The sequence below is a fragment of the Ambystoma mexicanum genome, chromosome 2q, assembly GCF_040938575.1.
Source record: "Ambystoma mexicanum isolate Mex_15411 chromosome 2q, UKY_AmexF1_1, whole genome shotgun sequence".
In the NCBI taxonomy this organism is placed as follows: Eukaryota; Metazoa; Chordata; class Amphibia; order Caudata; family Ambystomatidae; genus Ambystoma; species Ambystoma mexicanum.
In genome coordinates this window covers 1,426,040,850-1,426,056,766 of record NC_090924.1, presented here as the reverse complement: position 1 = coordinate 1,426,056,766, position 15,917 = coordinate 1,426,040,850, and the positions used below count along the sequence as shown (strand labels likewise).

The window sequence follows — 15,917 nt, the reverse complement described above, 5'->3', positions numbered from 1 at the left end:
CTTCCGCAATATAGGCCAGCCGAATACCACTCAACTCCTGGTGAGGCCCATAAGGTTTAAGGAGAGAAGCTGACAGGGCGCGCTGGGGCATTTCGCCACAGCAAAGTAACTTTAAGTCTGCACTCAGCTGGTGGATTTGTGTTACCATGAGGGCAGTTTATTAAGTGGAAATCTCAGCAATAAGGGGGCATCAGGGCAAGGTGTCTGGCACCCGCAGTACCCGCTGGCAGACCCATGATGGATCCGCGCTTCAAGCGGTTACTGGAGCAATTATGAGGCCACGAAACACAGGAGTTGGAGCTAACCACCATACTACCTGCACCCTGTTCCTCGCCAGGGCTGTGCACGACACTAAAGTAGGACTTCCTCTTCTGGAGAAAACTAAAGAGGGGAACTGAGGGTCATGGAACCCCTTTATGAGGACTTGTGTGTTGCACTGAAAAGAGGCCCAATGCCTGTTCTAAGTGTGCTTTATGCCCACCAAAAACATTTGTATATTTTTTATTAGCTATTAAAGTCAAATAAAGACTTTTTTTGTGTGTAAAACAAAGAACAAGCAGCACTAAAAGTCAATTGATTCATTAAAAAAAGTCATCAAGGATGGCAACTTAAAATACAAGACCCAAAAACTTTGAAAATTCTAAAAATCAAGAAACAGTTAATTCATTAGGAACATCCTGTACAAACATCCAGAATTTAGTGAGATGATAAATCACATTAACATTGTTACCTTTCATAAAACAGTCCCAGACACTCGCTCAGTCCAGATTATTCATATCTAGTTTACCATAAGCCAGGGGTGTTGCTAGGTCTGGAAATGATCCGGGGCTACGCTAATGTCGGGGCCGTGGGGACTCGGGGCTCGCTAGCCTTTGGGTCTGAACTAACCATATCCATTCGGATTCTTAGATATGTCACAAGATATCATTTTCAGGAAAGGCGTGAATATGGTATAAACTGTATTCACTTTATGTATGTAAATTCAGTGAAACATTTTTCAGAAGAAAAAAAAGAAGAACATGCCCTCAATGCTAATTTTTCAAGATAAATCCATATTTTCTAGGCAAGATGCTGCCTCAACGCATGTTGCCAAATTTAAGCCAGTCGAGGACTTAGTCGCTAAATCCACCAGGTTTTGCTTACGATCAACGAGCCCGATGGCCTTCCGTGTTATGCTTCCATACTGCTCATAGTAAACGCTACTAAGATTCTCAGGGATACCGGCTCTCCGTGCCAATTGGGGATCGAAAACATGCGCAAGTAAGCATTCCACATGCAGGTAATACCGTGAAGAGCATCCCAGGACAGTATCGCGGACCAGAGACGCAGAAGGTCCCGGTCAACATTTCCAATGAAAACACCGTCTAGCAAGTAGTACAGAGCTTACTGTAGAGACGCAGAACTCTAAGGACAGAAACTCAATGGGAGAGGGTAATTTAAGAAGAGTTTTAAGTGCACTACTCTCAATATGGAGCAAGATTTCCCCCATTTCTGCAGCCCAAATCTCAGTCTGTAGGTAATTTCCCAAAAATATTTTACTTTGATATATCCTGATAAGGGTAACAACAGTATAACCCCCATGTCAAAAAGAAAAGGACCTAAATGCTCCCCCAAGCGGTCCCACTTTCAGTGTAATGCGGTTTAATTGAGAGTGTCAATTGAGTTTGTGATCAGTAATTATGCGTACATACTTGTACTCACATACAGTTCCCAGGGCAAGTCCGCCAGGAAATCATTTAGTTTTTACGTGTACGCTTGTTGCGACGAAAAGCCATAACCTTGTGAATATTAAGCGGTTTGAGACCAGCAAAGCTGCCCAGGGCGTCCCATTGGTATTGTAGCCCAATAGGTGTGTAGTCCATGATGACCAGGTCATCTGCATAACCCAGCCACTGCAGTGGTTCATCGCCGGCTTTAGGTGGGCGGGCTCTCTTAGAGTACATTTCTGTGGGCAAATCGGCTAAACAAAGATTAAAAAGAACTACATTTTATCAAAATATCCTTGTGGTTGGAAAATTTGGTTAAGATGGTAATTCATATTTAGTACGTGTATTTATTTTTGTGAATTTGTGTTTTTTCTTGTTATTGTTTGATTGTATTGGATATGTTTAATCTTTTCTCGCTTTTATGCTTTTTTTTGATGTGATAAAAAAGACAATGTGTGTAAGAAGTCCTTGATGTGACTAATGCACAATTTAAAAAAAAAATATTCAAAAGAACATGTGTTTCCTCTGCATTTTAGACGGTTGTGGCATGTCAGCAAACGTCTGCCTTTGTACATGTAGTCCCACCCAACGTACCTCGCACTGCTTCACAATATGGGGACTACCAAAGAAACGTGGTTTTCTGAGACTGGGAGTGGTGGGGTCAGGCCGGCACAAGAGACTAACACCACTCTAGTGGGACCATTTCCTGGTTCTGTGTGATGCCATTGCCGGGCTTTTTTTCGTGGATTTTTTTGCTGCCTATTTTTGGCAAAATAAACCTCATCTATTTGTTTTATTTTTCTTTGGGGGGGGTTACCCCAATCTCCCCTTTCCAGTTTTTTACTACCCATTCCCCACACCCCCTTATTTTTCGATGAGTTTTTTCAGCCAAAAACCCCAATTTCTTTATGGTTTAGGCACTCTCAAGATCATGAGGCCTAGAAAGACTGGGCGTTGAGGGCCAGTATGCATAGGGTGAAGAAGTGCTCTGGCCACACCCTAGGAGTAGGAGTCGCTACCAGTAGAACGGCTTGGAGCATTGTCAAAAGTCCAGAGACAACTCATACGATTCTATTACACACAATATATTTGTTCAGGGTTCGAATTTGAGGGGAGCTGGGAGCTACTTGGCTCCTTCTAGCCTAGTAGAGCCCGTTTATTTTGACACCAACAGCTACCAGGAGCAATTTCTGGCTCCCCAGTTCAACTGTCAAACACCCCTATGTGAATGTAACTCTGTGCATTTGGGACAATCTATAAATAAACACTAGCACCCATCTATAGGGCATTTAAAGCATAAGGGGTCATGAATAATGGACACAATTCAATGTTTCCATCTTACGTGGAAGTTAGAGTTGCAGAACTCTATGTAGTAGCTCCTGGTTCCCCGTGGTAGCGCCTGGTCACTGGTTAATGCCGGATACCCAGGAGCTGCTTTTAGCTCTTGCTTATCCAATCTTCATTTCGAGCCCTGATTTGTGTTTGTTGTGTTTTATATGCATTTGTGAAAGGTTTATTTTTAAACTGTAACACAATAAACAAATATATAATTTATTACAAAATGCAAACTATAGCGGATAAGGGCTGCTGCCTGGTGAGCATGCGCATGACAGGCTGAGCAGGCTGTTGAGGACAGTTCCTTTGTACACATAAAAGCCTGCATAGGCCTGTTCATTCATGGGTTACTGTCAAAGCTGTCCCGTGGTTAGTTGGTAATGTAGTGCGATCCACTCCAGGGCTCCTAAATCTGAACGTTCTCTTCATCCCTCTTCTTGTTGAAGGAGCGGTGCCTTCTCAGTTGTGAATTCATGGGTGAGTAAGTATTTGTGGTGCGTTAGGAACACGTGATGATAATGTGCAAACTGTTTCGGAGAGTGGAATGAAGGGACGTCATGGAGTTTCCTGCAATGGCTGTAGTGGCGAGAAGCAGACATGTTGGGCAACGTTTTCCGTAGTCTGGCATTGTGGAACGATTTGTGCAATTGTGAGTACGAGTTAGGCTGGTATTAGGGCAACGTTTAAGGAAGCCTCGTATCATGTGCGACTGTGTGGGGCCTGGAAATTGGGCAATGCATTGCACATGTCTTCCCAGAGTTGTGCAAGTCTGGAAAGGTTCAAACTGTGAGATTGCCTGTTCTGAAGTCTTGAGGCTTCCACTTACATATACAGCATACTCAAGGATTATGTGACTGGTATGCCTACATACTTAAGAGACAGTACCCATGTTTTACAGATGGTTTTGGGGGTCAGAGGCTACAACAGTGTAGATGCATGCCCTCTTACCGACACCCAGAGTTTGTGTCGGCGTGACCCTGGAGCTTGTGTAGAATTAACCACATCTAGGTAATATGAATTGTGGTTTCAATTTTAAATCAAGAAAGTTTATGACCCAAAATCTGCCCAAAACAGGTGAGTGTGGTAGGCCCTAATACATGTCAATTCGAACCACGGCGTCATAGCCGAGACAGCAAACAATGAGGTTCCGGTCGGCACTAATGTGCTGTGATTTGATATAAAGCACGGGTCTGCCCGCTGAGAATGGAAACTTGAATCACACATGGAACCATTTGGGAGTTTTCATCGACACCTGCATCTATCAGAATAAAACTAGAGAACATAGGGTGTAAAGGCCAGAGGGTTAGGAGGGGTGAATACAAAGCAATATGAAACCACAGGGAGGTCTGAAAATGTGCCAGGGCTGGTGAAGCCATTTCAAAAAGATGTTCTGGAGCCCTTTTACCTACATGGGAAAAACAGTCAATGGCACCCACGGGGTGCTTACATTATAATGGAGTCAAAAGAATGCAATGCAGGGGTCCATAGCTACAGAGTGTCATGGACAGGCAGCTAGTGGGGAGCTGAAACACTAAATGACCACTGAAAACTTCCTAATTGCGCTTTGACATTAGGGTGCTATTATAGAGGAAACCGGAGTAAAAATGCAAGGAGGTGATTAGAAGGTTGCTGGATACTGCAAGAGGCCCAAGGAGGTGATGGCCTGAAGGCGCCAGCAAACGCAACCTGTAACGTGCACACACATTCAATTTCCTGAATTAAAGGACCATGTTGCTATTTCATAAGACTGGCAACATGGGGCTATTTTTAACTGAAACTGTTGAAAGGGACCGACACTGTCCCTGGGAGACTCAGGGAATCTCTGGGCATTAGAGTAACAGTCGGGAGGTGGGGGTAAACAGCATAATGATTGGTTGGTGTAGGCCTCAATCCATGCAGGCCGTGCTTCCACTGCAACACAGAACAACAAGGCCGCGTCCCTCGCCCCACCATTACTTCTCAATTCCCAGGCACAGCAGAAGAACAAGTGCGTGCCCCCACATCAGTTACGCCTTCAAACTAATTAGGTAGGAATGGTGCAGCCGGAGAAGTGAAGGGCTGTGGCCCAGCACCAATGTCGTACTCCTGGGAGCGAAGGCAGAGGTCCTAGGATGCCAAAACATGAACCATGATTAAGGGCACCAGCAACCCCCACCCCCCCCCCCAAAAAAACGATGGTCTCGCTATTTGAACTGCCAGATGTGCAGGGAAATGGGCTCCACCTTCTTTGTGAATTGAATTGATTTGTAGGACACTAGGTTTATTCTCAGGGAGGAGAACTGTTTAGGGGAAGCGGGGGAATGACACGATCTAGGTTTTGTGCCAAGGTGTTACCCACTGAGTTCACGTTGATAACCAGGTGTATGTCACGTGACTAGGATTGAAGGTAGGGTGGTGCTAGCGGATGTTAACTAATTGCTTTTTAGCATCCCTTGATGGACTAAGACGTTACCCACGTGTGGTGAAGAGGAGCGCGAAGACAGCAGAACCAAGAACCAACTGGAGGATGGGTTGTACGCAATCATTAGCATGTATATACAGGGTGGACTGGCCTATTGGGAACTCTGGGGATTTCCCGGTAGGCCTCTGCGCCCTGGGCCTCTTTTGTGTGGTATTTCCAAAATGTTCCGACAGGAAAAGGATTGGGATTGTTGAAATTGTGTAAAATGGGGCCACTTTGAAAATTATTTCTAGGGCCTCTTTTGGTTACCAGTCCACCCCTGTGTATATAGGCGGCAGCCAATGGGGGTGGAAGATTAACATGGGGCAGGGAGGGATGAAAGAGTCAAAGAGTAGAGATGGTTTACAGGTAAGCTGGCTGGAAAAAAGATTCAGAAAGAAAGAATGGAAATAAAGTGAAATGCAAAGAGTCAAAGCACGAAACATTAAACAAACTAAAGAGAAAAAAGTGAGAAATTGCAAACGGGGAGCAGGGAGGGTCTAGTGTCCCCACAATTAAGGCTGTGGCGATGAGGAGGCTGCCTCCCCACTTTGAAGTGAGCAGCACGTGCTCATTTTGCATAATGCTGCCAACACTTCACCGGCCCTGAGCACAGCAGGAGGGGTCAGACGCCCTACCGGTGCCCGGTGAGAGTATAGACAGTCACAGCTTGATTGCCTTTTGAGACTGCCTTCTCTCGATCTGGATGTTTCATTATTTTCGTTTTTTACGCGCACTTGCAAGGATCGCCCATGCAAGTACTTACCTTATCTACTTGGGGGCAAAAAGACGCTCCTGCACCTGGGGGGGGGCAGCTGCCCCTTTTGCCCCCATGGTGGCGGCTGTGAGAAGGTCCTAGGCTGATGCCAGGGCAGTCCAGTGGGTTCCAGGCAGGTGGCCAAGTTGTTTAGTAGCTTATTCTATTTTGCTCTAGTATGGCTTGTGTGACAGATCACTGCCATTGATGCCCCATATTATCCCAGGGTGGGGAGGCTGACCCTATTCTGGGGGGCTGCGGGCCATTAGCCAGGTTGCCCACCTCCACACCCCCAGCACCTCCAATGTGCACACTGGGCAGGAGAAGGTCCAGCCAGTGTAGACTTCAGAGGAGGTGCTGGGCAGCAGTGCTTCAAGGGTTGGGGGGTGGGGTTGAGAGATCGAGGGTGGCACGAATGAGCCACAAAGCATGATTTGGGGGTAGGGCCTAGGGGTGTGATGCAGCCTCAGAAACCTTTACAAGATGTGGGACCCCTGGAAGTAAAGTTGGTTCCCAACACACACGATTTGAGATCTGGTTCCTGCAATAAAGAGGAGAGTATTCACCGACTAAACACAGATAAACAAAGGTAACATTGAACTCATAATAGGTCCATGCACCATGCAATCTTATCCCACAGATATTTTGAAGGAAATCCTTGATTTTTATGCAGCGATTCAATTAAAACACTGCAATATTTTAATATAATGTTTTCCAAAAATCAACTAACCTATTATCTATAATTTCATTTTTTGTGTTACAAAACAATCTAACTGCAAATACTTTTAGCTGATGTTGGGATTGTAAACATAGCTGGGATTGACATGTCTTGAGCTGATTGTAAACATAGCTGGGATTGACATGTCTTGAGCAGATGTTGGGATTGTAAACATAGCTGGGATTGACATGTTTTGAGCTGATGTTGGGATTGTAAAAATAGTTACTATTGGACATGAGAGGTTTTGTCAATCATCCTGTTTTTCAAAAGTACCAAACGAGGAAATCACGTCGGAAGTCATTTCAAGGAGCACCGGATCAACGGCAGTTTGGAAATTCCCAAGGCTGCTCCTCCCTGGCTGGCCCCGGCCCACTTAAAGGCCAGCTGGACAGGACATTCTCCAAAGCGCTGACAGGCTGTCCTAAAATATACATGCCAACTCTTTTTGCATTCTGGCATTTGCTCTTTTGCTTTGCTATTATAAATTCGTAACTACATTTCCCAGAATGCACAGTGCACAAGCACTGCCTTTATGATCTTGGGTATGTTGGCTCGTTTACTTAGGTAGGACGCAAAGGTCGCGAAAAGACACTGCAAACAAGACAAATCCGTGGACCAACGAGCACTCACGCAGCAAACTTTGCAATTCCGAGGAAGTCCTGCTTCCTTCTACAGAACCACCAACCCCACATAAGCACCCCCCACCCCTGCGCTCTCACCCTCACTCCGGCCCGGAGCAGAGTCCAGAGGGGCACCATCTCCTGCGGGCACCGGGCGGTTTCCCCTCACCAGCACTGCCAGGAACTCAGTCTCAGGCTGCAAAGAGTGCGTGTGACCCGGCCCACCGTAATGACTGGTGTAGCAGCGTGCGCTGAAGCCTGCAGCTAGAGCTCCCCGTAATGACTGGAGTATGAGTGCAGCGCCGGCCTACCGTAATGACTGGTGTAGCAGCGAGTGCAAAGCCTGCAGCTAGAGCTCCCCGTAATGACTGGAGTATAAGGGCAGCGCCAGGCCACCATTATGACTGGTGTAGGAGTGAGCAATGAAGCCTGCAGCTAGAGCTCCCCGTAATGACTGTAGTATAAGGGCAGCACCGACCCACCATAATGACTGGTGTAGGAGGGAGCGCTGAAGCCTGCAGCTACAGATCCCCGTAATGACTGGAGTATGAGGGCAGTGCCGGCCTACCGTAATGACTGGTGTAGGAGGGAGCACTGAAGCCTGCCACTAGAGATCCCTGTAATGACTGGAGTATGAGGGCAGAACCGGCCCACCGTAATAACTGGTTTAGCTGCAAGCACTGAAGCCTGCAGCTAGAGCTCCCCGTAATGACTGGAGTATGAGGGCAGCGCCGGCCCACCGTAATGACTGGTGTAGGAGCGAACGCCAAAGCCTGCAGCTAGAGCTCCCCGTAATGACTGGAGTATGAGGGCAGCGCCGGCCTATCGTAGTGACTGGTGTAGGAGCGAGTGCAAAGCCTGCAGCTAGAGCTCCCCGTAATGACTGGAGTATAAGGGAAGCGCCAGGCCACCATTATGATTGGTGTAGGGGTGAGCAATGAAGCCTGCAGCTAGAGCTCCCCATAATGACTGGAGTATAAGGGCAGCACCGACCCACCATAATGACTGGTGTAGGAGGGAGCGCTGAAGCCTGCAGCTACAGATCCCCGTAATGACTGGAGTATGAGGGCAGTGCCGGCCTACCGTAATGACTGGTGTAGGAGGGAGCACTGAAGCCTGCCACTAGAGATCCCTGTAATGACTGGAGTATGAGGGCAGAACCGGCCCACCGTAATAACTGGTGTAGGAGTGAGCGCTTAAGCCAGCCGCTAGAGATCCCCGTAATGACTGGAGTATGAGGGCAGCACCAGCCTACCGTAGAGACTGGTGTAGGAGCGAACGCCAAAGCCTGCAGCTAGAGCTCCCCGTAATGACTGGAGTATGAGGGCAGCGCCGGCCCACCGTAATGACTGGTGTAGGAGCGAGCGAATAAGCCTGCAGCTAGAGCTCCCCGTAATGATTGGAGTATGAGGGCAGCACCGGCCCACCGTAGTGACGGGTGTAGGAGCGAGCGCTGAAGCTTGCAGCTAGAGCTCCCCGTAATGATTGGAGTATGAGAGCAGCACTGGCCCACCGTAGTGACGGGTGTAGAAGCGAGCACTGAAGCCTCCAGCTAGAGCTCCCCGTAATGACTGGAGTATAAGAGCAGCGCCGGCCTACCGTAATGACTGGTGTAGCAGCCAGCGTTGAAGCCTGCAGCTACACATCCCCGTAATGACTGGAGTATGCAAGCAGCACCAGCCCACCGTAATGACTGGTGTAGGAGCGAGCGAATAACCCTGCAGCTAGAGTTCCCCGTAATGATTGGAGTATGAGGGCAGCACCGGCCCACCGTAGTGACGGGTGTAGGAGTGAGTGCTGAAGCCTGCAGCTAGAGCTCCCCGTAATGACTGGAGTATGCAGGCAGCACTGGCCCACCGTAATGACTGGTGTAGGAGCGAGCGATGAAGCTTGCAGCTAGAGCTCCCCGTAATGACTGGAGTATGAGGGCAGCGCCGGCCCACCGTAGTGATTGGTGTAGGACCGAGCGCTGAAGCCTGCAGCTAGAGCTCCCCGTAATGACTGGAGTATGCAGGCAGCACCGGCCCACCGTAATGACTGGTGTAGGAGCGAGCGCTGAAGCCTGCAGCTACAGATCCCCGTAATGACTGGAGTATGAGGGCAGTGCCGTCCTACCGTAATGACTGGTGTAGGAGTGAGCGCTTAAGCCAGCCGCTAGAGATCCCCGTAATGACTGGAGTATGACGGCAGCACCAGCCTACCGTAGTGACTGGTGTAGGAGCAAACGCCAAAGCCTGCAGCTACAGATCCTCGTATTGACTGGAGTATGAGGGCAGTGGCGTCCTACCGTAATGACTGGTGTAGGAGTGAGCGCTTAAGCCAGCCGCTAGAGATCCCCGTAATGACTGGAGTATGACGGCAGCAACAGCCTACCGTAGTGACTGGTGTAGGAGCGAACGCCAAAGCCTGCAGCTACAGATCCCCGTAATGACTGGAGTATGAGGGTAGTGCCGTCCTACCGTAATGACTGGTGTAGGAGTGAGCGCTTAAGCCAGCCGCCAGAGATCCCCGTAATGACTGGAGTATGACGGCAGCACCAGCCTACCGTAGTGACTGGTGTAGGAGCGAGCGCCAAAGCCTGCAGCTAGAGCTCTCCGTAATGACTGGAGTATGAGGGCAGCGCCGGCCCACCGTAATGACTGGGGTAGGAGCGAGCGAGTAAGCCTGCAGCTAGAGCTCCCCATAATGATTGGAGTATAAGGGCAGCACCGGCCCACCGTAGTGACGGGTGTAGGAGCGAGCGCTGAAGCCTGCAGCTAGAGCTCCCCGTAATTACTGGAGTATGAGGCCAGCGCCGGCCTATCGTAGTGACTGGTGTAGGAGCGAGTGCAAAGCCTGCAGCTAGAGCTCCCCGTAATAACTGGAGTATAAGGGAAGCGCCAGGCCACCATTATGACTGGTGCAGGAGTGAGCAATGAAGCCCGCAGCTAGAGCTCCCCATAATGACTGGAGTATAAGGGCAGCACCGACCCACCATAATGACTGGTGTAGGAGGGAGCGCTGAAGCCTACAGCTACAGATCCCCGTAATGACTGGAGTATGAGGGCAGTGCCGGCCTACCGTAATGACTGGTATAGGAGGGAGCACTGAAGCCTGCCACTAGAGATCCCTGTAATGACTGGAGTATGAGGGCAGAACCGGCCCACCGTAATAACTGGTGTAGCTGCAAGCACTGAAGCCTGCAGCTAGAGCTCCCCGTAATGACTGGAGTATGAGGGCAGCGCCGGCCCACCGTAATGACTGGTGTAGGAGCGAGCGATGAAGCTTGCAGCTAGAGCTCCCCGTAATGACTGGAGTATGCAGGCAGCACTGGCCTACCGTTATGACTGGTGTAGGAGCGAGTACCGAAGCCTGAAGGCTAGAGCTCCTTATAATGACTGGAGTATGAGGGCAGCGCCAGCCTACCGTAATGACTGATGTAGGAGCGAGCGCTGCACCCTGCAGCTAGAGCTCCCCGTAATGACTGGAGTATGAGGGAAGCACCGGCCCACCGTAATGACTGGTGTAGGAGAGAGTGATGAAGCTTGCAGCTAGAGTTCCCCGTAATGACTGGAGTATGCAGGCAGCACTGGCCTACCGTTATGACTGGTGTAGGAGCGAGTACCGAAGCCTGAAGGCTAGAGCTCCTTGTAATGACTGGAGTATGAGGGCAGCGCCAGCCTACCGTAATGACTGAAGTAGGAGCGAGCGCTGCACCCTGCAGCTAGAGCTCCCCGTAATGACTGGAGTATGAGGACAGCACCGGCCCACCGTAATGACTGGTGTAGGAGCGACCGATGAAGCCTGCAGCTAGAGCTCCCCGTAATGAATGGAGTATGAGGGCAGCGCCGGCCCACCGTACTGACTGGTGTAGGAGCGAGCGCTGCAGCCTGCAGCTAGAGGTCCCCGTAATGAGTATGAGGGCAGAACCGGCTGTTAGGAAAGATTTCGTAATTGTAGGTAATTTTCCTTCCATGTGGCAACCCCTAAACTTTTTGCTGTTGTTTTTCACCTTGTTCTTGACTTTGCCAGAGAAGTGCAGCCTTCTGCCGCACTCCTCTGGGCTTTCGCTCCTTTCTTACAGGGAAACTGACATGCCCTTAAGACTGTCAGTACCGGGGAACGCTGTTTCCCGTAGTTTCTTTTATCATGTTGCGGCTTTTGTGCAACATGACACAAGAGGGCATTGTAAGCTAAGTTACAGCTCTCTTGGGTCTCTAGCCTTCTACAGGCCCTAGATACTCGTTTAGGATTGTATCTGATCAGTGCAAGTGATTCAGGGACGGGAATGGTGGCAGCGATCGTTTCTTGTGTTTTGAGCTCCTTTTGGCGTTCTAAGCGCGTTTCTCGCGCTTAACCCAAAATGGTGGCCTGGCTCCCAAAATGGCCAGACCACGAGGCTCCTTTGTCCTGTCCGCTGACCGTCTTGCTCCCTTCACCTTCCCCAGGTCGAGCCGACCCGGGGGCTTCCTTATTTGGGCATGTACTTTCCCGCGAAACACGGATGCTTTCGCGGGCTTCTACATGACTTGTGTGTGCCTCCAGGATGTGGGCTGGGATGTCTGGTCACAATACACATCCTGGGTGCCAGAGAGTCTAGGGTGGTGTGAATGCCTGGGACCACCGTGGTCCGTGATTGGTCCACGAATGGTGTGAGTGTTGATGAGCGGATCTCCCATTGGGTCCCCTCCGTTTTGGCGCAAAGGGAACCGTGGATAAGAGGGGGCTGGAAACGCCACTACCATGTCGATCTCCTGAGTTCTCACGAACGAAGGAATACAGGAGCCAAGTATCCTGCAACCAAGAGGCTGGACCGAGGAATCGCTGGTGACCCGCTGAAGGACTTCTCCTCTGCACTGCTGTCGCCTTGTGAAACCCTTTTCACCTTTGATCGAACCAGAAGGCCTGTACTGGTACTTCGACCCTTGGAATAGCGGGAACAGCTATTCTCGGCATCTTCACCATCTCCTGCCAGTAAGCCTTCGGAAGCGTCTCTGGGCCTTCCAGCTGACTGACCAGCTTACACGGGAGTCTTGCTCTGTAACCGCCGCCAGGTTGTGTAGTATTTCGAGTCCTTGTCACTCTCACACGCTTCGTACACTTGGCGTTCCCAGGTCTGAAGTGAGTAGTGTACATTTGGCTCAGAAACACACGGCCGCTCCGTTGCCCTGCTGTGGTAACAAACTGTGCGGGTTTCTTCTATTGGGACGTCTTTTTACTCAACACGACGACGAGGCGTTCCCTGCTCTTCTGAACCTGCCAGCTACTGAAACGGACGCGGAGAAGCCTGGGTCTGCTTGCATCGGGGACCGGTGAATAGCATAGCTAGGATCTGGTCGCCCTCCTGCAGGAGCCCATTGCTTTTCCCCGCTGTGTCAAACAGCACCCTTTTCCGTACTCGCGCTCTGCTTCTGCCCACTCTGGAGGCTGCGCTTGAGTCGCGGAACGTGTTCTTCTTCTTTTGTGCACTAAACTGAACTGCCTGATTTCCCTCGAAGAGCTTCTCCTTTTGCCCGTTGGCACCAGCGCGTGCAGGTACTTTTGAGCACAAGGCTCCACTCTTCGCAGGGCTCGGACTTCCATCTAGTTAGGTGCCTCTGAAGGCGAACTGGGTCTAAGCATTATTGCGCACTGCCTGTTTTCCCTCCCTTTTAGGTGGACTACACATTTCGTGCATATAACGCTTGAGACTTGTTGTATTTGTATATATATTGTGTTGATATGGTATGTGTTGGTTTACTATCGTTATATTGTGATTTTCTCGCTACGGTCATTGTTTTAAAGGCCTTGAAGTAAATGTGTATATATTTTTAATATAACAACTGTTTGGAGTAGTTTGTAAGTGTTCTTGCTTTGTGTGCTCATTGCGGGCTTTCAGTCACCCTCACCCCTCTTGAGACCTAGTCTTGACCGCCGCGATCGCTACCTTGATTGGTCTGGCTCGTCCAGAGGTTACCCTGTTCCAAGTAATTAGGTTGGCCTTCTGAACTTCTGCGCCACCAGGACAGAGTTCAGAAATCCGTCTTAACAAATTGGTGTACAGCGGTGGGATACGACTGAAGGTATCCAGTGTTGCGCACGAACTAAGGCATTTCAGGTTATTCCAACCAGGACACGTAGTGAATTGTTGTAGTATAACTTTAAAAAGGCCATAGTCCTATCTAACAGTATGGAAACAAATACCTTGCTAACTTTAAATGCTTCCAAATCAGAAACATTGAAAAAGATGTGTGCGGAGAGAGGTGTTTCCTCTCAAGGCACGAAATTAGAAATGATCCAAAGAATCGTGGCGTGGCAAGAAGCGCAGCTTGAAGCTATAACTTCTGAGGACAGTGCGGAAGGAGGTGGGGCTGCTCTCACTGGTAGAACCGACAGTTCTGCCGCTGCACTGATCCATCGCGACCACGAGGACAGGGAGGATGAGATGTCTAATGTTTCCTCTGCCAGTGCTGATGGGGAGGCTATGCTTGAATTCAAGAAGCAAGAGCTGCGGTTTAGGCAGCAGGAGCTTGAATTCAGCATAGCCAAACTAAAAATCGAACAGGCAGAAAAACAAAAAGACGGGGATCACCAGTTGGAACTGGCCAAGCTTCAGGTTGCAAATGGGTCCAAGGGTCCTGGACATGGGTCTGGGGCCTCCTCTCATCCACGGTTTCCGAAAGATCTGCTCAGTGTGTATGAGGAAAGGAATGACATTATGGACTGGCTGAATGCGTTTGAGTATGCATGCGAAGTTCAACAAGTTGACAATGCTGATAAGATTGCCTGGTTACTCAGCAGACTGCCCCATTCTGGCTGTAGTGCCATTATGGAAATGTCGAAGGCTGAGCGAGCTGATTTCGCAATGTTAAAGCAAACTCTCATTTTAAAGTTTGGGAAGACTCCGGCCCAATATTTTAAACGTTTCAGAGAGTATAAGAAAAAGGAAGGTGGTACTTGGGTATCTTATGTCACTGAGTCCTTGAAAAACTTAACTGGCTGGGTCGAAGGTTATAAGGTGTCTACCTCCGAAGGCATGATAAATCTTGTCATGTTGGAACACATTTTTGCATCTTCTTCCCCGGAGCTTAAGCAGCATTTGGCCGATTCGAAGGAGATAGATCCTAAGAAGCTGGCCATTGCAGCCGACTTATGGGTGTCACATCGAGTGTCCTATAAGGACAAAACTCATCCTGGTAAGCAGGAGGAAGGGAAAAAGTCCAAAGATAAGGAGGGTGGAGAATCTGATAAATCTTCTTCTCATAAGGGCCACAAAAAGAAAAATAAGGGTAAGACACAAGAGAACTCACAGGGTAGTGGAGGTCAGCCTCCGAAACAGAACTCTGGTTACAATAAGCCTCCCTATGTAAACAGACCCGATGGATCTTGTTTTGCTTGTGGAGCAACTGACCACGTGAAGGGGGATCCCCGGTGTAAGGTTAGACCTTTGGGGGTCCACTCCGCTAATCTGGCCTTCTCCTCCTACGAGGAAGAAGAGATTACAGGAGCATCCTTCTCCTCAGACTCATTTCCCAGCGGGATAGAGGCTGAGGTAGTTTTAGTGTCCCTGGGTTCCTGGGAGCCTAAAGTCGCAGAGGCGTATGCTAGGATTCCGGATAATACCAAGCACTACTTTAAAGACAGTGTGCTGATCAATGGAGTAGATACTCCAGCTCTTAGGGATAGTGGGTGCAGTCGCACTGTAGTGGATTCTACCTTGGTAGACTCAGAGGAAGTTGCCAGAGCTACTCTGATGCCCACTAAGTTGGCTGACGGCCCACTCCGTATGTTCCCAGTAATACCTGTAAATCTTACTTTAAATGGTACAGCAGTCAGGATTCCAGTGAGCATTCAGAGAAACATCCCGGGAAAGGTCTTTTTAGGTAATGATCTCAGAGCTTTAGGGCTCGTAGGAGACACTGCCGAAAGACCCTACACACGGTCTCAAGCACGGGCAGCATTGGCCAAGACCAATACGCCGCCCCAGCCGAAGGGGAAACCCAAGGCGAAAGGAGTCGACAAGTCAAGACGAGGGAAAGAGAATATTCCCCCGAGCTCGCCTACCACTGCGGTGGAGGAAGTTGGTCAATCGCCCGGGTCTGAAGAGGAGGTGGCGATGCCTGAAGTATTTGACCCCAACGATCATCCTGAACTAAAAGACTTGTTAGTTGAAGGAGGTCTTGATAGGGACGAATTCAGTAAAGGCCAATGTGAGTGCCCATCTCTGGAAGGCCTAAGGAGACAGGCCTGCTCCCAGCTCGAGGGTGAACCTCCTGGGAAGCGTAGGATTTATTGGGAAGGTGGACTCCTGTATAGTGAGCCCACAGAGTCTACAGAAGGGGACCATAGGAGGTTGGTGGTTCCCCTTGCTGTTAGGCCCTTC

At 49.5% G+C, this 15,917-nt stretch overlaps 1 protein-coding gene across 1 annotated transcript in view; it reads right to left on the bottom strand.

Moving 5' to 3' along the window:
• Nucleotides 1–7,831, bottom strand: part of GLOD5 (glyoxalase domain containing 5) — a 46,940-nt gene extending 39,109 nt beyond the window's left edge. The window contains exon 1 of the mRNA XM_069648939.1: nt 7,676–7,831. Coding sequence (XP_069505040.1) covers nt 7,676–7,714 — 39 coding nt within the window. The 5' untranslated portion in view covers nt 7,715–7,831. The remainder of the gene's footprint in view (nt 1–7,675) is intronic.
• Nucleotides 7,832–15,917: the final 8,086 nt, after the last annotated feature.